This window comes from Rhineura floridana, chromosome 4 (genome assembly GCF_030035675.1).
Source record: "Rhineura floridana isolate rRhiFlo1 chromosome 4, rRhiFlo1.hap2, whole genome shotgun sequence".
Classification (NCBI taxonomy): Eukaryota; Metazoa; Chordata; class Lepidosauria; order Squamata; family Rhineuridae; genus Rhineura; species Rhineura floridana.
In genome coordinates this window covers 178,755,956-178,779,682 of record NC_084483.1, presented here as the reverse complement: position 1 = coordinate 178,779,682, position 23,727 = coordinate 178,755,956, and the positions used below count along the sequence as shown (strand labels likewise).

General features: G+C 44.7%; 1 protein-coding gene and 1 long non-coding RNA gene across 2 annotated transcripts in view; one reads left to right on the top strand and one right to left on the bottom strand.

Moving 5' to 3' along the window:
* MTA3 (metastasis associated 1 family member 3) overlaps positions 1–9,718 on the bottom strand; it is a 200,378-nt gene extending 190,660 nt beyond the window's left edge. Inside the window, exon 1 of the mRNA XM_061625370.1 lies at positions 9,218–9,718. Within this exon, the coding sequence (XP_061481354.1) occupies positions 9,218–9,245 (28 nt within the window). The 5' untranslated portion in view covers positions 9,246–9,718. The remainder of the gene's footprint in view (positions 1–9,217) is intronic.
* On the top strand, positions 9,475–17,796 carry LOC133383859 (uncharacterized). Its single transcript, XR_009762419.1, has 3 exons — positions 9,475–9,615; positions 14,470–14,623; positions 17,507–17,796. It is a non-coding gene; the product is annotated as an uncharacterized LOC133383859 (long non-coding RNA).
* The last annotated feature ends 5,931 nt before the right edge of the window (positions 17,797–23,727 follow it).

Here is a 23,727-nt window from a genome sequence, read left to right as displayed (position 1 = left end):
ACTCCAACTCCTTTATTTTTCTACTGTCCAACTCCGACTCCTTCATAAATGGCAAATGTATATTAATTTTTCTACTGTCTGACTCCGACTCTGAATCCTTCATAAATGGCAAATGTATATTAATGTATTAATATTAATAAATTAGTATTAATATTAAAATATTAATTTTATTTTGAAGTCGGAGTCAGTACATTTCTACCAACTCCGACTCCACCCAAAATTGCTTCCGACTCCGATTCCACCCAAAATTGCTTCCGACTCCAACTCCACGACTCCGACTCCACAGCCCTGGGGCTATCACCCAACTAAAGAAATCTCAGTTGATTAAAAGTATGAATATTAGTTAATTAATCAGGGGTTAGTCAATAGACTTTTAAATCAATTAAATATTGCAACCCTATAATAAATATATGTCCAACAGATCCATCTCTAGATTGTAGAGCTGCATTTATAAGCCTCTGCCATGCCTGTCTTAAAACATTATCACATCATTCTACTTGCAAAAGTTTCCAAACCAAACCATTTCTGCACACATAAAACAAAGATTATTACCAGTATTTACAGGGAAGCTGAAATGACTGCCCACTAAAGATGCATCTATTTCCTAGATTAATATCATGCATCTACTAGAAATTAGGCCCACTGAGTTCACTGGGCTTATTTCCAGGTAAGTATATACAGCACATACAGGGAATCAGTAACCCTCCAGATGTTGCTGGACTCCATCAGCTCCAGACAGGATGGTCAACAGTCAGGGATGACATGAGTTGTAGTCCAACATCTGGAGGGGCAAAGATTCCCTAGCCCTTGTGTACAGGATTGCAGTCTTCAGCACACTTCATTGAGGAAATTCTCACCTGTGAAAGTTAAAACTATTTTGTACTTCAGGCTTATGGAACAGAGTAGACAACTCACTTTTGAAAGAATGAAAATTAGAAAATGAAAGGAAGCAACTAGAGGATCAGCTATCCTGGACTTGATTCTAACCAATAGAGATGAATTGGTGGATAAAGTGGCAGTTACGGGAACTCTGGGGGAAAGTGACCACACCATACTTGAATTTGTGATTTTAATAGAAGCAAAAGCTGAGAGTAGCCATACATGCACCCTGAACTTCAGGAAAGCTGATTTTAATAAACTCAGAACAATTGTAAGTTCGGTTCCATGGCAAGCGACGCTAAGGAGAAAAGGAGTCCAAGATGGATGGGAGTTTCTAAAAAATGAAATTCTAAAAGCGCAATGGAAAGCAATTCCAACAAGGAAAAAAGGGGGAAAACAGCAGAAGAAGCCAATGTGGCTTCACAAAAAGCATCGGGATGACCTGAAAACAAAAAAGGACACATGCAGGAAGTGGAAAGAAGGCCAGGCCACAAAGGAGGAGTACAGGCAGGTATCAAGGAATTGCAGGGATGGCATAAGGAAGGCTAAAGCTGAGAATGAGCTGAGGTTAGCGAAAGATGCTAAAAGCAACAAAAAAGCTTTCTTCAAGTACATCCATAGTAAAAGACAGAGAAAAGAAATGGTGGCACAGCTACTCAATGAGGATAGCAAAGTGATAACAGATGACAAAGGCAGAGGTGCTCAATTCCTACTTTGGCTCTGTCTTCTCCCCAAAAACGGTCGATGACCCTCCCAGGAAACATGAAGTAGAAGGTCAGACTAATCCTATCTCATTTTTTGATTGGGTAACCTCCTTGGTAGACTGAGAATGCTGTGGACATAATATATCTCGACTTCAGCAAACCTTTTCACAAAGCGCCCTATGATATTCTGATTAGCAAGCTAGCTAAACGGGCTGGATGGCACAGCTATCAGCTGTTCCATCCAGCTGGGTACAGAATTGTAACAAAGAAAGCTTGTCAATGGTTCCTTCTCAAACTGGAGGAGGAAACTAAGTACTGCAGGGCTCGGTCCTGGGCACAGTGCTCTTCAACATTTTTATTAATGACTTGGATGAGAAGGTGCAGGAATGAAAATTTGCAGATGATACAAAATTAGGAGGGATAACTAATACCGTGGAAAACAGAAACAAAATTCAAAGGGATCTTGATAGGCTGGAGTATTGGGCTGAAAACAACAGAATGAAATTTAACAGGGGTAAGTGCAAAGTTCTACACCTAGGAAAAAGGAACCAAATGCACAATTATAAGATGGGGAATACTTGGCTCAGCAATACTACATGTGAGAAGGATCTTGGGATTGTTGTCGATCACAAGCTGAATATGAGCCAACAGCGTGATGTAATTGCAAAAAAGGCAAATGTTATTTTAGGCTACATTAACAGAAGTATATTTTCCAAATAGTGTGAAGTATTAATTCCCTTCTACTCAGCACCGATTAGGCCTTGCCTTTACTGCGTCCAGTTCTGAACACCACCTTTAAGAAGGGTGCAGAGAAGCTGGAACAAGTTCAGAGGAGGGCAATGAGGATGATCAGGGGACTGGAAACAAAGCTCTATGAGGACAGACTGAAAGAACTGGGCATGTTTAGCCTTGAGAAGAGAAGACTGAGAGGAGATATGATAGCACTGTTCAAATACTTGAAAGGCTGCCACACAGAGGAGGGCCAGGATCCCTTCTCAGTTGTCCCAGAGTGCAGGACACAGAATAATGGGCTCAAGTTACAGGAAGCCAGATTTCAACTGAACATCAGGAAAAACTTCCTTAGAGCAGTACGACAATGGAACCAATTCCCTAGGGAAGTGGTGGACTCTCCAACAATGGCGGCATTCAAGAGGCAGCTGGACAGCCACCTGTCAGGTATGCTTTAATTTGGATTCCTGCATTGAGTAGGGGGTTGGACCCAATGGCCTTATAGACCCCTTCCAATTCTACAATTCTATTCTATTCTTCCATGAATTTGCTTGTAAGGAAGTTCATTAATTGTCATGGAACTAGTGAGATGTTCACAATTAGATCAGGATAACGACTCCAGTTCTTTGCTCCTGCTGCAAGGAATGCAAAGGTGCAATTAACCAATAGCCTAGAGCAAGGTACAATTACCCCCACAGGTGAGCTAGTAAGTGGCCATGCCTCCTCCTTCCTTCTCAGATTTCACTTTTCCACACCGTAAAGAAATTGCAGCTTTCCTGGCAATTGAAAAGATGAAAAATGAAGCTGCAACAGTATTGTAAGGCTTCTTAAAACTTAGGAGAAAGGCCACCCAGATTATTACATTTCCTTGATTGAAAAGAGCCTCACAGCATTATTGCAATTACCCATCCTGTGTCTCCTGACTTTAAGGAACTAGGAAAGACAGTGCACTCTTTCCCCAAGTCAGGAGAAGCAACTGAGATAATACATGCAGTGCCCTTTGAACAGGTGGTATATTACTTTACCTCAGTCCACCCCTCAAACCGAGAATTAAGAGAGGGAGGAAGGGACTTTTCCAAAGCTAACTAATGCATATGTAGCTGAGGTAAGATGTCACTATGTCGAACTGAATCTTTAAAGACATGATACTTTACTGACAGAGTAGTTTTCTAAAGATGCAATCCAATACATCTACTCAGAAGTAAGCTCCATTGGGTTCAATGGAACTTACTCCCAGGTAAGTGTGTACTGGATTGCAGCCTAAGATTGTCAAAATATAAAATATCTAGTAACTTGGGTCACCAGTTAGCTTCTTGGCTGGTGGAAAGTGAAGGCTAATACAAATTTGCAGAAATAACATTTGATACAGTTCCTTTCTGGACTGTGTCACTTTAGCTTTCCATGTGCAGCATGCTGTTTCCATTGTGGAGCAATCAAACAAGCAATTGCCTCACCCCATCTGCAGTTTGGCGTGATAATACTCCAGGAAGGGACCATACCATTTGCACATTTGGACTAATTATAAGGATGTGGGTCAGAAGGGGGTGGAATCACACATTGGCTATGCCTGGAATCCAAAAAACAGAAGCATACAAGATAATAGCAACATAAAGAGCAACAATAGGAGGGACTGAAAAAGGTTTGGCTGGCTGGACAAAGCGATGATGAGCAAAGCATGGCATTTTGTGAAATATTCTTGGTCCGGTTCACCCAAAAAACTGTGGGACAAGAGTAATGCCACAATAAACAAGGATAAGGTTGAGAATCAGGCACGTACTGTTATGCAGCTGCTTAGCCACTCGCCAAACAGTGTGCAGGTACACCCACACTTTATTTTCAACACGTGTGTACTGTGTTTCACCTGGGAGTGGGAAGGTGAGGAATTATCCAGCTGCAAGAAACTGCTTGTTCTCTAAGTTACAGTCGCTGAGTTTGCCCCAGGGAATTAAATAAAAGTAGACATGGTGAAACTTTCTCACACTCACAACTACAGAAATGGATCCCATCAAAGGTGCTTTGCTTTTGTAGTCTCGTTTCACTGGCAGAAAAAATTGATATGGATAGTGCAGGAAGGCTCTTTACTCTAGCTGAGAAGTGCTTTATTCTATCCTTATCTTTTGGATGGGGTGGGGATGTTATTTTCTGTTCAATGGAAAGTCTGTATGTCTATTTTTACTGTGCAGCAGTGATGCATAAAAATGGATTCCCTTTCTCCTTCCTAATTTAGGTATGGGACGAAGGAGGTTTTGCATTATCACCTTTCAGGACCAGATTTTGCAGAGTTGGATTCTCTTGCTCCCTTTAATGATGCTAAGAATTTATCCACACCATACAATTAAAGCACATTTAATGCGCATGGCTTCACACAAACAATCCTGGGAACTGTAGTTTATTAAGGATGCTGGTAACTGTAGCTCTATGAGCGGTAAACTACCCCTTCCCAGGATTCGTTGGGGGAAGCCATGTGCTTTAAAAGCACAGCGTGGACATGACCTAAGATTCTTTGAGAGATAATATAACCACATTGGGATGCGTATAAGTTCATCAGATACGCAGGCTAATGCTGATCTTCTGCTGCTTTTGTTCTAATGATGCACATATCTAGTTCCGAGTTCAACACTGGTTTTCAGCCCTCAATTTTTCTTTTTTAGGATTTGCTTAATAAATAAATAAAATCAGGAACCTGGCATGTTTATTTGGAGCACCCCTTTTTTTTACTTGAAACACTGGGCAGTGGCTCCATGATGGCACAAGAGCCTGCCAATCAGCACCCAGCACCGCCAGCTTCTGCAGAAAACAGGAAGAACTGGTTGTTCCTGAATTTAATTTTCTGAGGAAGACTGAACACCTAACTGTAAAAAAGAGTGCAGCCCTACTGTGGGCTCACAGCTCAAGCTATGTATGCCTCGATTCACCCTGCTATGCCTTTTTCTGTGCAGGGGTATACTTAGGCCTAGTTTTCACAAAGAACTGACTTACATCTGAGCCTAGGATGTACCACTTCAGACTGCAGGTGTGGGTTTTGATGACAGAATGCTAGTAAGGCCAACTGTGGCATTGTCAAATGTATCTATGGATTCCCCTTCTGGAAGAAGAGGCACAGACTCAAATAACACATTTCTTGCAATGCTGCCACAATGTGGCTCCCTTTGCCTTGCCCCTGCCCCTCCTCAAAGTCCTCCACTCCCTCCTTCATCTTCCTCAAAAGAAAGGAAAAATCTTGTCTCTTTGTTTCTGTCTTCTCTGCTGGACCTCAGCACTCCAACCTTCTCTGGCCCCAGGCTACCAGCCTCAAGCACAGGCTTCCCTGCCTTCCTCCTTGCTCCCTCAGAACCCTGTCCTCTTTCTCTTTTTGGAGGGAAGAGCTGTAGCTCAGTGGCAGGGCATCAGCTTTGCATGCAGAAGGTACCAGGTTCAATCCCTGGCATCTCTATGCAGGGCCAGCTGAAACCTGGGAGGGCTGCTAGCAGTCAGTGTAGACCATACTGAGCTAGATGGACCAGTGGTCTGGTTCCATATAACACAGCTCCCTATGTTCCTCTCCTTCTTTCTCACTCTCTCTCAACTCTTCCTATCCCTTGTTATGCCTCCATCTCTGCTGATGATGGATTCTACCCCACCATCAGACTGCTGCCCTGACACCTCAGCATGGTGTCATCAGCTGTGGCCAAGCTAGCTGGCTCTTTCACTGACATGGGGGTGAGGAGCTGCCATGGCAGGTATAAACAGCAGCTCCTCACAATACCTCTCCAAAACTCATGCACATGAAAGCTAGCCCGGCCACCATAGGGGCTTCTGAAGAACCATCTTGCCCAGAGGGAAGTAGCCTTCTTCTAATCAAACAGTTGTCTTTTCCATTTTATTGTAAAATTGGTATTGATGCTTATTGTTGGAACAATCTTTATGTAAATATCTTACATCAGGGACAGGAAATCTGTAGCCCACCAGATACTGCTTGACTATAACTCCCATCATCGCGGACCATTCAGGATGGAGTTGATGGGAGTTGGGAGACTAACAAGATCTGCAGGACCCACAGGTTTCACACTTAAATAATTAAATCCCATGGCTAAGGGTTCTAGGGGTCTTCCAGACAATCTGTTTATTGAGGATTTGTCATATGACAACACTGCTTACTGCTCATTCATTCTGATTTGTTTGTGTGGAGGTTATATGAATGAATGGATGAATGAATTTATTTCGGTCACAGACCAGCCAAAAGGTTATATGACAATGTCATTATCCCATACTTTCTGGTGTATTTTCCCATCACTTTTCCTACCTCAAAAATTAGGGTGTTTTTTTATTTCGCTTCTGTCTTGTGCAAGAGCACTTAATCCACTTAAATTACACAGCTTAAATCGGCCAGTATATAACTGAAATACTCACAAAATAGTGACAGTCTGGAAGCAGTCCTAGTCTATCCTTCTTCCTGACATGCTAGTTTTCTGTGCGTGGGAATATTTTGGTGAGGGATTCCATCACATGGACCCAAATCTGCACTCCAAATAGTATGGCTGACCTCGTATCCTTTTTGTGAGAGCCAAGCCTTTGGTTTACCAAAGAAAACAATTACTTTTCCCACACGACTATGTATGTGGCTGTGCTGATGGGAATGACCTTCCCATTTAAGTGGTCATTTCAGACTAGTTTCCCCCCCACACACAGTTGTGTATCCAGGTAGCCCAATGGAGAAAGTAAGCACTGCCTTTTTATGTGAATCGGCACAAAAGTCCATCTAGTCCAACATCCCATTTCTAGCAGTGGCCAACTAGATGCTTTCAAGAAGCCCACAAGGTCACTGTATGTCCCCCAGCAACTGATATGCAAATGTACACTGCCTGTGAACACAGAGCTTCCATTTACCTATCATAGTCAACAGCCATTTCTAGAGCCGTCTTCTTCCATGAATATCTTACCCTTTTTGAGATATAAGCAAATGACCATCACCTTGAGGTTTGGGATGCCAAAGGGGATCTTTTGGCAAGATGCCCTTAGTGGAAACTCCTTCTCCGAGAGGGTTCACCTCCTCTTCACAACTGCCAGTGCTCCTCACTCAGTTGCTCACTCCCGAATTGTCATAGGCCTTGGCAGGTGCCTATCAATGCCAACCGCTGACACCAGCCCTGGCTATCGCCACCTCTTGTGCCAGTGAAACCCCAGAGGTTAACTGTGGTCTACGTGAAACAGCACTTACAATTGCCATCTGACTTTATTGGGCAACACTCTCTCCAGATCTAGTTATAATGAAAAGGAGAATTCTCTCCCTATCCAATCTTCATACCATTCATAATTTTGTAAGTCTCCCTCCACCCCAGTTGTCTCTTTTGTTAAACTGGGGCTGCACTCTACTTGCTTTGGAGCAGGCCCCATTGAACTCCATGGAACTTCCATCCAAGCCAACTGTAGGTCATCTAGCATGGTGAGACAACCCGTCCCCTCTGAACTGTATCCAGGCCAGGCTGCTGAGGTTCCTCTGAGAGAAGCAAGACCAGCACCTGGAGCTCTACTGTCTGTTTAGATTTCTTTCTTTTTTGTTTTGTACTTATTATTTAAATCTAGATTGTTCTTTTTGTAACAATGAATTTATTTTGTTTGTTGAATTGTTGGTTTTTATCCTATTTTGAATTCATTGTTATGTTCTGTAAACTGACTTCACTCCCCTATCCTAATGCTTTATATTTTCAATGTTTGTTGTAAGCAGGTTTGGGCACAGCTTGCTGTAGAAAGGCGGCATATAAATAAGTGCTGATTTTTACCTATAAAGCTCTTTACAGCTCAAGACCCCAGTATCTTCTGGGACATCTCTCCTGATATGAACCTACCTGGACTCTTAGATGTTCTTCTAATGCCCTTCTCCAGCTCCCCACTCTGAGAGAAGCTCAGAGGGTACTGACAAGGGAGAAGGCCTTTTCAGTTGGGGCTCCCCATCTGTCGAATATGCTCCCTAGCGAGGTCCACCTGGCGCCTTCATTGACATCTTTTTGGTGCCAGGCAAAGACTTATCTTTTTTTCCCCAGGCATTTGACTGGCTAAGATGATGTTTCTATTGGTGCGCTCCAAAGCTGTCTGTGGCTATATGGGGGTGGTTGTTCTTGTTTTATTGTTTGTTCTTATTGTAAGGTACATATACTTTTGCTTTTAACAATGTTGTATGTTGCTTGGAGACGTTCGGGTAACAAGTGACTAATCAATCAAATAATAATAATTTCAGTCAATCAAAAGAGGCATACATAGGGCTGCGCTGTTAAGACTGCCATCCTATGCACACTTTTACATGACACCAAGCATGGTGGCATTTGCTCCTCAATATACATGGTAGAGGACCATGCTGCATTGGCGGGGGGGTGCACCCCAGAATATATGAAGCCAGGATGGAGGAAAAGCCTCCTCCCTGTAAGAGTGCCTAGTGCGTTTCCCCCGCCACTGCCAACAGGCAGGGAGTCCCCACACATCCGGGATGACGGGAAAGGTTTCTTTTGGGAAGCAGACGGGAGCCTCGGCATCAAGCACCATCGCGAGGAAGGGAGTCGGCCGGCTCCCCTTTGAAGGCGCAGAGAGGCTGGGGACCCGGGTTCCCGCGGAAGGGGGGCTCCTTCCCTCATCACCTCCTCCCTCCTCGCAAGGTGGGTTGTGGCCTCTCTCGTCAGGTCCCCTCGTTGGAAGAAGGAATCAAGAGGAGGCTGGGTTCCCTGTGGGGGGCGGGTGTTGTGCCAGGCTCGGCTTCGCTCAGCACGCCCCTTTCCTCTTGCCCGGCCGAGAGCCAACCTCCCACCCCGCCACCACCATTACCCCGGCCCGGCGCCGGGCCTTCCTTTTCGACCACGGTTGCAAAGCCCAACAGTCCCTTCTAGGTTCAGGCTCGTCGGGCAATGGACCCCCCCCCTACACAAACACACACATACCTCCCACTCGGTACATGTTGGCCGCCATGTCTGCGCTCTCTCTGCACCCTCCTCCTGCTGTTGCTGTTGCTGCCGCCGCCGGGCTGAGGAAGAGGAGGAGCGCCCAGTCCTCGTTGCTTTTGCTGCTGCGGCGGCTGCCCTTTACACCACCCAACCCGGGCACAACAGGGTGCCAGGCGGCTCTGCCGCTTCCTCGGCCAACCCGCTTGGAGGTGGGGGGAGGGGAGCTAAGGAAGCCGCAGGATGCGAAGGGTTAAGGCAAAACATCCGGGCCCGCCTCGCTGGGCAGGGCAGAGAGCGCTGTTGGCTGAGAGCGAGCGGCGCCGGCGCCGCCACCACCACCAGAATGCAGGGCCGACGCCGATGTGTGCCCAAGCTCGGGAGAGGAAGGGTTAAAAGTATGTCCTCATGTGGCTCTGTCCCAGGAGGGGGAGATGAGGGTTGGTTACCCAATGGGAGGGGCGGGGACGGCACAGTAGCAGTATGCACTCAGGTGCCACTCTTGAGTAGTTGCCCCTTCTGTGCGCACGCATGCAAGGACGGGTGGATGTTTTACCTGCGCAGAAAGTGGCACTCACAGGTGCCTTATGCAGAGTGATGAGCTGCAGAACAAGAACTGAGGGTGCTGGCATTTGAGAAGGTGCAAGGGCTTAGAACAAGTACAGCGAGTTTGGAGGTGGGAGTTCCTGGTTCAACATTCCATTTTGGTCATCATATGCCACTCAAGACTCGGAGCAGTATCCCAAGACATGTAACTGCAGATATGCATATAGGAGTTTGCATCACAGTCGTTTACTGAGGTCATCCTAGTGGTCTACTGTTATTTGCCATACTTGTGGAGATGCAGCACAGCTCCTTGGTGTATATCCACTGTGTAGTCATAGATGTACCTCTCTTTTCAGCAGTTGACATGTTTATGGTAGCAATCACTGGTAACATTTCCTAGGTACAGCAGCAACCAGATGCTTTTCTTCTTCATGTCAGTCCTCTGATGTACATAAAACTGAGTGGACAAGCCTCCGTCAGAACCAGTGAGCTGTTTCCTGGATTACCATGGGTCTTTGGGCAGCTGTCTTGACCACAGCAATGGTTGTAGACTGTTTTCTAACCTAGTTGAATTGCTGTTGATCTTGGACATGGCTGCTCTTATCCATGGGAGGGGCTGCATGGGAAGATGGGCAATTGGTTTGCATGTGTGAAGTGGCCTTTTAACTCAATTTTACATGTGCAAGTTTGTGAACTATGAGGCAAGACCTTGGTGGAGGAAGTGAGATTCCAGGGAGGGAGAGAATCCTGCACCCCACCCACCCAGAAATCTTTCTTTCCATAGCTCATTAGGTATTCCAGGGGTGGGGAACCTTAGGCTCAGGAGCCAAATGTGGCCCTTTGGACCTCTGTCTGGCTCTTGGAACTCTCCCCAGACCACACCCCTCCTAGTTCACACCACCAAGTGCTTTTGCCTGGCTGGAATGTGTCCTTGAACTTTGACCTCTTCCTTGCCTGGATGGAGGATAGAGAGTCCTGTGTGGGTATGACTAGAAACTAGCCTACAGTACAAAGATAAATTTTATTTTTGCTGCACTTCCCACTTTTTAAGAACATAAGAAGAGCCTGCTGGATCAGGCCAGTGGCCCATCTAGTCCAGCATCCTGTTATCACAGTGGCCAACCAGGTGCCTGGGGGAAGCCCGCAAGCAGGACCCGAGTGCAAGAACATTCTCCCCTCCTGAGGCTTCCGGCAACTGGTTTTCATGCTGCCTCTGACTAGGGTGGCACAGCACAGCCATCATGGCTAGTAGCCATTGATAGCCCTGTCCTCCATGAATTTGTCTAATCTTCTTTTAAAGCCATCCAAGCTGGTGGCCATAACTGCATCTTGTGGGAGCAAATTCCATAGTTTAACTATGTGCTGAGTAAAGAAGTACTTCCTTTTGTCTGTCCTGAATCTTCCAACATTCAGCTTCTTTGAATGTCCACGAGTTCTAGTATTATGAGAGAGAGAGAACTTTTCTCTATCCACTTTCTCAATGCCATGCATAATTTTATACACTTCTATCATGTCTCCTCTGACCCGCCTTTTCTCTAAACTAAAAAGCCCTAAAGAACAAAAAGCAATCATAATGCCAAAATACAATTTAAATAACATCCCAGAAGAATATAAAGATCAAATAAGGAACAGTTTTGAGGCTTTAAACTTAGCTGACAGAGAACTAGAAGAACTATGGAGTGAAGTCAGAGACATTATCAGAGAAGAATGCAAAAAGACAATACCTCTAGTTAAAAAGAGAGAAATGGATGATTGAAAAAACTCTTAAAGAAAACAAAAGCAAAAGGAGATAGAAACACGGTCAGAACACTAAATGCAACAATACAGTGACTAGCACGTAGAGACAAAGAGAACTAATAGTTATTGTATAGAAGAGGACAACAAAAAGGGTAGAGCAAGAGCCCTATTCCAAAATATTAGAGAAATGAAAGGGAAATTTAAACCAAGAGTAGGGATGTTCAATAATCAACAGTGGAACACATTGACTGACCAAGATGAAATAAAAGGAAGATGGAAGCTTTACACTGAAGAACTCTTTAAAAGAGATGCCAGGATGACAGATTCATTCATGGAGGAACCATATGATGAAGAACCAGACATTTTAGAATGTGAGGTGAAAGCTCCTCTTAAAATATTTGGAAGAAGCAAATCACCAGGAACAGATGGCATACCAATAGAGTTTCTGCAAGCGATTGAGAGTGAATCTGTCCAAATCTGTCAAGAAATATGGAAAACTAAACAATGGCCCACAGACTGGAAGTGTTCAATATACATCCTAATTCCAAAGAAAGGGGATCCCAGGGAATGCAGTATTTATTTATTTATTTATTGTATTTATATATCACCCCATATCCAAAGCTCTCTGGGCGGTTTACAGTAACTAAAAACATTAAAACAAATATACAAATTTAAAACACATCTTTTAAAAACAATTTAAAACACAATTTAAACAATTTAAAAACAATTTAAAAATTATCAAACTATTGCCTTAATATCTTATGCAAGTAAAGTAATGCTCAAGATTCTACAACAAAGGCTCTTACCATATATGGAAGCAAGAAATGCCAGATGTCCAAACTGGATTTAGAAAGGGAAGAGGCACCAGAGATCATATCGCAAACATGTGTTGGATTATGGGACGGCCGAAGGAATTTCAGAAGAAAATCACCCTGTGCTTTATAGATTACAACAAAGCCTTTGACTGTGTAGATCATGAAAAACTATGGAATGCTTTAAAAGAAATGGGGTTGCACAGCATCTGATTGTTTTGATCCACAACCTATACTCTGGACAAAAGGCTACTGTAATGACAGAATATGGAGAAACTGATTGGTTCCCCATCAGAAAAGGGTGTGAGACGGGTGTATTTTATCACCCTATTTATTTAATCTATACACAGGACATATCATACGGAAAGCGGGATTGGACCAAGATGAAGGAGGTGTCAAAACTGGAGGGAGAAATATCAATAATTTAAAATATGCAGACGATACCATACTGTTAGCAGAAACCAGTAAAGATATAAAATGAATGCTGATGCAAGTTAAAGAAGAAAGCACAAAAGCAGGACTACAGCTGAACGTCAAGAAGACTAAAGTAATGTCAACAGAAGATTTATGCAACTTTAAAGTTGACAAGGAGGACATTGAACTTGTCAAGGATTATCAATACTTTGGCACAGTCATTAACTAAAATGGGGACAATAATCAAGAAATCAGAACAAGTCTAGGACTGGGGAGGGCAGCTGTGAGAGAACTAGAAAAGGTCCTCAAATGCAAAGATGTATCACTGAACACTAAAGTCAGGATCATTCAGACCATGGTATTTCCGATCTCTATATATGGATGTGAAAGTTGGGACAGTGAAAAAGGCGGATAAGAGAAAAATGAAATGTGGTGCTGAAGGAGAGCTTTGCGAATACCATGGACTGCGAAAAAGACAAGTAATTGGGTGTTAGAACCAATTAAACCAGAAGTACCATTAGAAGCTAAAATGATGAAACTGAGGTTATCATACTTTGGACACATCATGAGAAGATATCATTCACTAGAAAAGACAATAATGCTGGGGAAAACAGAAGGGAGTAGAAAAAGAGGAAGACCAAACAAGAGATGGATTGATTTCATAAAGGAAGCCACAGACCTGAATTTACAAGATCTGAACAGGGTGGTTCACAACAGATGCTGTTGGAGATTGCTAATTCATAGGGTCGCCATAAGTCGTAGTCGACTTGAAGGCACATAACAGCAACAAGTCTATCAATGACCACCAGCCATGATGGCTATGTTCTACCTCCATAATCGGAAGCAGTATGATTCCAAATACTACTTGTTGGAAACTGCAGGAGGGGAGAGTGCTCTTGAACTCAGGTCCTGCATACAGGCGTCCCAAAGGCATCTTGTTGGCTGCAGTATGAACAGGATACTGGACTATATGGGCCATTGGCCTGATCCAACAGGCTCTTCTTATGTTCTTCCTGCCTCTTGCCCAACCTACTGCTAGCATGTTGCCCTCGGAAGGTTGCCCAGAAGAGAATGCCCGATCCCTTGGGATTAAGGTTTTAAGAAGCATGCCTTAAACAGAATACTATTCAGCATTTTTTCCAACCGTGTTGCATCTTGAGTCCATCTCACTTTAGTCTTGAGTCCATCTCACTTTACTGGAGAAATTGCTTATTCCCAATAATTTTGTAATTAAATGGCACTCTAAGAGTGGAAAGTTAGAAGAACATGGGACAGTATAGGCTTCATGCTGAATCAGACCCATTGGTCCATCTTGCTCAGATTTCTTTACATTAATTGGCAGCGGCTCTCCAGGGTTTCAGATCATTCAGCTTTTTCTAACTCTCCTTGGAGATGACAGAAGTTGGTCCTTCTGCATTGGAAGCACGTGCTCATTGAGTCGGACAACTAGAAATATGTTAACAGCTTCTCCACAGAGCCTGCAACTCATGGGAAAGCAATAGTCTCTGCTCACATGACTATGCACAATATTGCAACTGCTTGGCATCCCCGAGTGGATGCAAAAGGGTGAAAGTGTTATGTTTAACTTCCCAATTAGATGCAATATGAGAGGTTCCATGTGATATTCTTTTAAGAGTATATCAGAACAACATGGTTGTATGGCAGTTTAAGTATCATGGTTTCTCCCATGGTATCATGGGAAATACAGTTTGTTAAGGGTGCTGTTGACAATTCTCTTTGCAGTTCCTAGGTCCTCCTTAAGACCTGCAGCTCCCTGGAGAAAGGGAATATTTATTAAACCAGTCTAGAACTTAGACGTAACACCATTGATCTGACTGGGCCTCACTTCCAAGTAAATGGGCATGGGCTGTAAGTCTGTGGTGTAGGTATGCCTCAGGTGAGTACTGATTGATTCCCTGTTGTCAAAATCCACCCTGAAGTTATTGTTTATATATTTTGTTCACTGTATATTCCCAAAGTGCCAAGCATAGAGCCAGCAAAACCATCAGGTGACAGGGAAGGGATATAGAACCCTGCATTTTGCAGCATCAGCTGCAATCGGGAGAAGTCCTGCTTGCAGTTGAAGCCTGCCAAAAGAACCCCAAAACAGGCTGCTTGCTTTCGCTGTGCACACCAGTTCCAGCAGAGACCAGCCAAAGCATGATTGAAACCTGCCCTCTCGCTCATCATTTGACGGCAGATTGACAGGGGGGTGGTTGGGGGAAAATGTCCTGATGGGCAACATTGGGCCCCCTGGTTGACCAAGATTAGCTCACAGGCCAGGCCAAGCTCACAGGCCCACCCCAATATAAAATTAGTTCTCACCAAGAGTCCTTGCTTAAGATGAAAGAACTGTTTTTGACAATTGGGGACCGATTTGGTATATGCTGGTGGTTGTTACGTGCCTTCAAGTCAATTTCGACGTATGGCGACCCTATGAATCAGCAACCTCCAATAGCACCTGTTATAAACCACCCTGTTCAGATTTTTTAAGTTCAGGTCTGTGGCTTTCTTTATGGAATCAATCCATCTCTTGTCTGGCCTTCCTGTTTTTCTACTCCCTTCTCTTCTTCCTAGCATTGTCTTTTCTAGTGAATCATGTCTTCTCAGTATGTCCAAATGATAACCTCAGTTTCATCATTTTAGCTTCAAGTGATAGTTATGGTTTAATTTGTTCTAACACCCAATTATGTCTTTTTTGCGGTCCATGGTATCAGCAAAGCATTCCTCAAACACCACATTTCAAATCAGTTGATTTTTCTCTTATCCTCTTTTTTCACTGACCAACTGTCACATCCATACATAGAGATCGAGAATACCATGGTCTGAATGACCTGACTTTAGCATTCAGTGATACATCTTTGCATTTGTGGATCTTTTCTAGTTCTCTCATAGCTGCCCTCCCCAGTCCTAGCCTTCTTCTGATTTCTTGACTATTGTCTCCATTTGGGTTAATTACTGTGCCAAGGTATTGATAATCCTTGACAAGTTCATCGTCCTCATTGTCAACCTTAAAGTTACATAAATCTTCTGTTGTCATCACTTTAGTCTTCTAGACGTTCAGCTGTAGTCCTGCTTTTGTGCTTTCCTCTTTAAGTTTCATCAGCATTAGTTTCAGATCATTTCTGGTTTCTGCTAGTAGTACGGTATCATCTGCATAACTTAAATTATTGATATTTCTTCCTCCAGTTCTCACACCTCCTTCATTTTGGCCCAATCCCACTTTCCATATGATATGTTCTGCATATAGATTAAACAAATAGGGTGATAAAATACACCCGTCTCACACCTGGTTTCTCCATATTCTGTTCTTACAGTAGCCTCTTATCCAGAGTATAGGTTGCGCATCAGGACAATGGTGAAAACATCTTGGCTGACAAACAGGCCGGATTCAGACTTGGGCGCTCCACCATGGACCAGGGCCTTGCCCTTCAGCATTTGGCCGAAAAATGCTCTTTACGCAAGGGAGGGGCTCTTTTTACTGCTCTTATAGATCTCAAATCAGCTTTCGATGTAATATCTCGCGAGAGGCTGTGGGTGAAACTAAGGGACACAAACATTGATAGACATTTACTTTGCTTAATTCGATGTTTGCACGAAAGGACCCAGATAAGGGTAAGATGCAATCGGGCTGGACATCTGTCTGCACCGATTGCATCTTTTAAGGGTGTAAAACAAGGATGTGTCTTGGCTCCCTCTTTATTTAATTTTTATATTAATCCATTGGTTAAACGCCTAGAGACAGTAAATTCTCATTCCCCTGCCCTTATGAGGAGACATATCTCATGCTTATTGTACGCTGATGATATTGTTTTACTTTCTCAAACGCCGATTGGATTGTGCCGCTCATTAAGAGAACTTGCAGCCTTCTGTACTGATGAACTTTTAAAAATCAACTATGCAAAATGCAAGGTCTTAGTTTTCTCCAGGAAGAGGCGTAAGTACAGATGGCATTCCAGTCCTCGAGATTCTGGAAGGCACATCTTGTAAGGTCGGTTGAGACCGCCCAGGAAACATTAAAGGCTTTGCTTGCCTTTTTCTATACAAGGGGTGGCTCATATGTTCCTGCGGCTGTCCAGGTGTTTAATGCCAAGGGTCTTGCGTAACTACTTTACGAGACCCAAATTTGTAGTGGGGGCAATTATACATTGCTGGAGGTGGTTCAATCCAACTTTCTGAGGTCGGTAATGGGTGTCCCGTGCTGTGTCCCTAATGTGGCACTACGTTTGGAACTGGGTGACCTTTTAATCGAGACCCGAGTTTGGATGCTCAGATTCAGCTATTGGCTGAAGTTACTATTCATACCCACAGGATTGGCCCCTTTAACTCTGGAAGATTTCTTCCAGTCTCAATGGAAGCAGACGCTGTCCAACAAATTAGAATCTCTTGGCTTTTCGCTGCAAGCAATAGGGGCTCTAGGGTATATGAGGGCCAAAACAGCAATCATTCAACGCCTTAGAGACATTGAACTCCAGAACAACCAGTGCTTGGCTGCTGTCTACTCCTTAAGCCACATTAATATGAAACCCTTTGTCCCCGCCTCTTATATTTTGAATCTATCTACCCTGAAATTTAGGAGAGCATTTACCCTGGCACGATTCAATGTTCTTCCTTCAGCACTATTGGAGGGCAGATATAAGGGCGTCCCACATTATGAACAAACTTGCCCCTGTGGTGCTGAGGAGGTGGAGTCAGTGTGTCATGTATTGCTCTGTTGCCCTTTCTATTCTAACCTTTGCCACAAGTTTATTTTCCCAATTTTAACTAATCTTTATCCTAGTTCTGAGGCTGAGTTTCTGCAATGTTTATTGGCGGATCGGGATCCTCGGATTACTGCAAAGGTCACCTTATTCTGTGTAGCCGCTATGGTTCGCAGAAAGGAACTGTGCGCTGCCAACCAGCCTGACTCCCTTCCACCCTGATTCTTTTATGACATTCCTGGACTAGTTTTTAATCAGCCCTTGCTGTAATTTTGCATTTTATTGTTATTCCGATATTCAGCTGATTGTATTGTATTTGTATTGCTGATCCTCGATCGTAATAAAGACATGTATGTATACATCAGGACAATCAGATGCTGTGCAACCCCATTTCTTTTAACACATTCCATAGTTTTTCATAATCTACACAGTCAAAGGCTTTGCTGTAATCTATAAAGCACAGGGTGATTTTCTTCTGAAATTCCTTGGTCTGTTCCATTATCCAACATATGTTTGTGATATGATCTCTTGTACCTCTTCCCTTTCTAAATCTTGCTTGGACATCTGGCATTCTCACTCCATATATGATAAGAGCCTTTATTGTACAATCTTGAGCATTACTTTATTTGCACAGGATATTAAGGCAATAGTTCAATAATTACTGTATTCCCTAGGATCTCCTCTCTTTGGAATTGGGATGTTATATTGAATACTTCCAGTCTGTGGGCCATAGTTTTGTTTTCCATAACTGTTGTCAATTTTTAGTCAAAATTTGGACAGTCTCAGTAACTTGTAGCAACTCTATTGGTATGCCGTCTGTTCCTGGTGATTTGTTTCTTCCAAGTATCTTAAGAGCAACTTTCACCTCACATTCCAAAATTTCTGGTTCTTCATCATATGGTTCCTCCATGAGTGAATGTGTCATCCTTTCATCTCTTTTATAGATTTCTTCAGTGTATTGCTTCCATCTTCCTTTTATTTTATCTCGGTCAGTCAATGTATTCTCCTATTGATTATTCAACATCCTTACTCTTGGTTTAAACTTCCCTTTAATTTCTCTAATATTTTGGAATAGGGTTCTTGTTCTACCCTTTTTTGTTGTCCTCTTCTATTTCTTTACAATAACTATTGTAATAGTTCTCTTTGTCCCTGCGTACTAGTCACTGTATTACTGTATTTAGGGTTCTCTCATGAATGACAGAGGTCTCCACGTGGGTTCTATAGCTCCCCCTACAGCTCGAAGACAGGAACACCTCAGGAAATGATTTTTCTTTGCTCCTCCCTCATTGCTGAGGCTCAGTTTTCTTTCCTGTCTCAGCTCGGAGCACACCTTTTTGGCTGTCTCCCTTTTTACCTTAGCCTCTCTCCTCCTGTTTTGTTCTTCCAAGCCTTTCTGTGTATCTTTCTTAACAGTTTTTCCTATTGCTTCTCTCATTATAAAAAAAAAATAAAAATATTTCTTACCTTGGTCGCCTTTCCCCGGCCTGTCCTTCTCTAGTTTCGTTTTATTTATTTATTTATTATTTATTTATTTAATTACATTTCTAGACCGCCCTATAGCAGAAAGCTCTCAGGGCGGTGTACAACAAATAAAATCACAATTAAAATATGAGCAAGTGTGGAAAAAATATATATATATAGTACAATTATAAAACATTAATAAAATTGCCATTGAGATTTAAATTAAGATCATATTAAGTTTAAAATGTTAAATTAAAATATTTAAAAATTTACAAAATTTAAAAAGCCTGGGCGAAAAGGTAAGTTTTTACCTGGCGCCGAAAAGATAACAGAGAAGGCGCCAGGCGTATCTCGTCTGGGAGGGCATTCCATAGTTCAGGGGCCACCACCGAGAAGGCCCTAGATCTAGTTGTTGATCTCCGGGCCTCTTTATGGGTTGGAACCCGGAGAAGGGCCTTCGACGTCAAGCGTAGTGAACGGGTAGGTACATAGCGAGAGAGGCGCTCCATCAGGTATTGCGGTCCAATGCCGTTTAGGGCTTTATAGGTAAGAACCAACACTTTGAATCTGGCCCGGAAACATATCGGTAGCCAGTGCAGCTGCGCCAGGACAGGTGTTATATGGTCAAATTTCTTTGTCCCAGTGAGAACTCTGGCCGCAGCATTTTGCACTAGCTGAAGTTTCCGAACTGTCTTCATAGGTAGCCCCACGTAGAGTGCATTACAGTAGTCCAATCTAGAGGTTACCATAGCATGGATAACTGAGGCAAGATGCTCCTTGCTCAAATAGGGTCGTAGTTGGGCTACCAGCCGGAGCTGGCAGAATGCATTCCGTGCCACCGAGGCTACCTGAGCCTCAAGTGACAGGAGCGGATCTAATAAGACCCCCAAACTACGTACCTGTTCCTTTAGGGGGAGTGTAACCCCATCTAGGACAGGTCGAACATCAACCATCTGGGCAGAGGGTCCTCCCACCAACAGCATCTCAGTCTTGTTAGGATTGAGTTTCAGTTTATTAGCTCTCATCCAGCCCATTATCGCGGCCAGGCAGCGGTCTAGTTTTCCCTCGCTCCGCTCCCTGCAAGACATGGAAAAGGCAGCGCGTTACTCTTCAAAGAAGAAAAAATCATCAAAAAAGGCAGGGCAGTACTCAGCGTTGGCTGTAGTCAGCTCCCTGCCCCTTAAGATTCCCACCAATGTTGAGCAACAGCTGCTTATTGGTGCGGATGACCCACTGGAAGGGTCTTCGTCTCGGATGGACTCCATCGCTCCGTGCACGCTGGCCAGAGACGGTGAGTCCACCCAATCTACCTCCCCTCTCCAAGCGACTTTGGTGGTTCCATTTTCGGCCGGTTGTGACGCGACGCCCGCCATTTTGACTGACAATCACAAGGCGGCTGCCATTTTGGAATGCCAATCGCCCGCGATTTTACAGGCTGCTCCAGCGTGAAAGTCACAAAAGGCTCATATTGGGGCAGACGCTTCCCCTGAAATGCCTTTGCTACTGCCTCAACATAGCGCCATGACTATTTCGGCGGCAAGGCCTCCGCGGTCCCCCTCGCCCCCCCTAGTGGGCCTAGGGAATTGGAGCGTCTCTGTTCTGAAGACAAGGAGCAAAGAAGGTATGATTCCCCTCACCAGGGCATGTATACCCCCCCTTTCAGCCTGGCCATAACGCAATGCCTCACCAGCAATTATTGTCTGTCTCTGGCTTGTTATCCCCTGCTATATTACAACAGCTTAAGGAGGCTGTGATTGGGGAGCTGGCTGCAGAGTTAGCAAGTGCCAGGCCGTCCAAGAGGCCTTCTCCCTCTATGCAAGGCAATGCTGACGCTCTCCCCCCAGCATCTAAAAGACCAGCAACTGGGCATCTATGCCTTGATAGGGTACCCTCACCCTCCCCACATGATGTTGCCAGGGGCCTCAGCACTCAGCAAGGTGCCTCCCAGGACACAGACCAGTCTGATGAGGACAGAGACCCTGATATTGAGGAAGGGGAATGGAGTGAAGGCTCAGACATAGACGACCTGGGGTCTGCTAGACTGTTTGTAGAGGCTCACTTTGCCCCTTTATTCCGTAAAGTAGTGGCAGCTCTGGACCTAAATGTCACACAGAAACAACAGGAGCCCCTTTATAAGAGCTCTATGGTTCTCCCCGTCCGTAAACCTTCCACTAGGTGCATGCCCTTGGCCACCTCTTTCCAAAATATTATGAAGTTAGAGTGGAACCTGCCTCTTCAGTGCAGGAAAGGTATTAACTATGCCAACAAGTTCTATGTTCTAGATGCTGAGGTTATGAACCAACTTCGCATTCCTACCGTGGATGGGCCCATATCGGCTTTACTGTCCCATGCCCTCTTGCCACGAGATGGAGATGCTCAGCTAAAGGATCCCATCAAGCGCAAATCAGACGCGGCTCTGAAGCGCTTCCATGAAGCTAATACACTATCCATAAGAGCATCGACTTCTGCTTCTGTATTCGCAAGAGCAGCGCTGCTATGGATTGAAGACCTACTCGACGACAATAAAGATCCAGCTAGAATCAGAAAGACCCTGCTTAAGGTATCTAGATCACTGGCATTCATAGCGGATGCCACGATGGACTCCTCCCAATTCTCCCACGGGGCAATGGCAGCAGCAGTTGTCGCTAGGAGACATCTCTGGCTTAATCACTGGGACGTGGACACAGCCTCACGAGCCAATCTAGCCTCTGTTCCTTTCTCAGGCACTAAGCTCTTTGGCAATGAGGTACTTAAAGAGGTCCTTGTAGAGACCGGGGATAACAAGAAAGTAATTCCATCTCAAAAGCGAGAAGACAAGCGCACATTCAAACGCCCTGCCTCCTCCTCTTACTCATTACAGTCCTTTTGTGGATCCAGGTTCACCAACAGAACACGAGACTTCAAAAGTGGGTGCTCTTACTGGACCAGACAGAGATTCCCTCAGAAACCTCAGAATCCTTCTGCCAGAACCTCACCCAACCAGACTAGACAAAGGCGCCAAAACCAATGTTTCTGACTCACCGCCACTACTGCAAGTAGGAGGCCGCCTAATACACTTCGCCTCCCGCTGGCAAGACACGGCCCAGGACAAGTGGGTACTATCCAATGTCAAGCAGGGATACAGGATAGAACTCACAGAGTACCCGCCCGCCAGATTCCTTCATTCCCCTGTAGCCAAGTCCATCAAAAAATACCAGACGATCTCAGCAGAGATTCTTCACCTGTTGGATATCTCAGCCATAGAAGAAGTACCCTCAGAAGAGATGTTCTCAGGTCTTTACTCCGTCTTCTTCTTGGTCGGGAAAAAGGACGGATCCTGGCGCGGGGTACTCGACCTCAAATTCTTGAATCAGTTTGTGACTCACAGAACTTTCTGGATGGAGACTCTTACGTCCATAAGAGAAGCCCTTCTACCACAGGACTTTCTAGCATCAATAGACCTAAAGAAGGCCTACCTCCACATACCCATTTTTCCGTCTCACAGGAGACTACTCCGATTCTGCTACAATGGATGCCATTTTCAATACAAGGCCCTACCATTCGGCCTGGCATCGGCTCCACGCCTATTTACCAAAGTCATGGTGACGCTAGTAGCAGCTCTTCGAATACAAGGTCTGCACACATACCCTTATCTAGATGACCTCCTCATCCGGTCCAATTCGTTCTACCAAGCCCAACAGGACATCCAGATATCACTACAAGTTCTACACGATCATGGCTTTCTCATAAATTTTCAAAAGAGCCACCTGGTTCCTACCCAGAGACTGCTCCATCTTGGGGTGATTATAAACACGGCTCAACAGTTCATTTCCCTGTCACCACAGAGGGTACAGAATATTTCATCACTAACAACTATCCTCTCACGGTGTCAATTCCCAGACGTGATGTCACTTGCCAAACTCCTAGGCATGATGGTGTCAGCGACAGGGATTACTCCTTGGGCGCGCCTGCACTCCCGCCCACTCCAAACCTTTCTACTTCAGTTCCAATCGGACATTGCTCTACACAACCATCGTCACGTTCTCCTTCCAGCTCAGGTCAAATGCTCCCTCATCTGGTGGATGGCCATACGGAATCTATCCAGAGGAGTCCCACTACAAGACCCTCCCAGAGCAGTCATTACCACCGACGGCAGCCTCCACGGCTGGGGAGCGCACTGCCAGGGACAGCACGTTCAAGACCGCTGGTCAGCAACAGAAGCAACCAGGAGCATCAACTGGCTGGAGTTAAGGGCAGCACATCTGGCACTCCGACACTTCACGCCAACCCTCGCCTTTCCAGACATCCTCATATGCACAGACAACACGTCAACTCGGGCTTACCCGATCAAACAGGGAGGCACTTGCTCCAGATCTCTGAATCTCGAGGCCACCTCAATGCTGCTATTGGCAGAAAAACACCTGTCATCCATTTCAGCGGAATACCTCCAAGGCAGCCTAAACATAGAGGCAGATTGGCTGAGCAGACAACATCTTTTCCCAGGCGAGTGGACTCTGAATACAGAAGTATTCTAATCTCTTCAAGTGAAGTTCGGCTACTTCTACTTAGACCTATTCGCGTCAGACGACAATCACCAGACGGAGAGATTCTTCTCTCGATTCAGCAGTCAAGCAGCAGAAGGGACTGCATGCCCTAGCACTAACCTGGCCAGAGGGCCTACTCTGTGCATTCCCACCAACTCCATTACTGTCCAGAGTATTGAAGAAAATCAGGACAGAGGCAGCTCAAGTAGTTCTGGTGGCACCATATTGACCCAGACATCCCTGGTTCTCGGACATAGTTCGCCTGGCACAAGGCCCGCCGTTCCACCTACCGGCACGCCATGACCTGTTTCATCAGG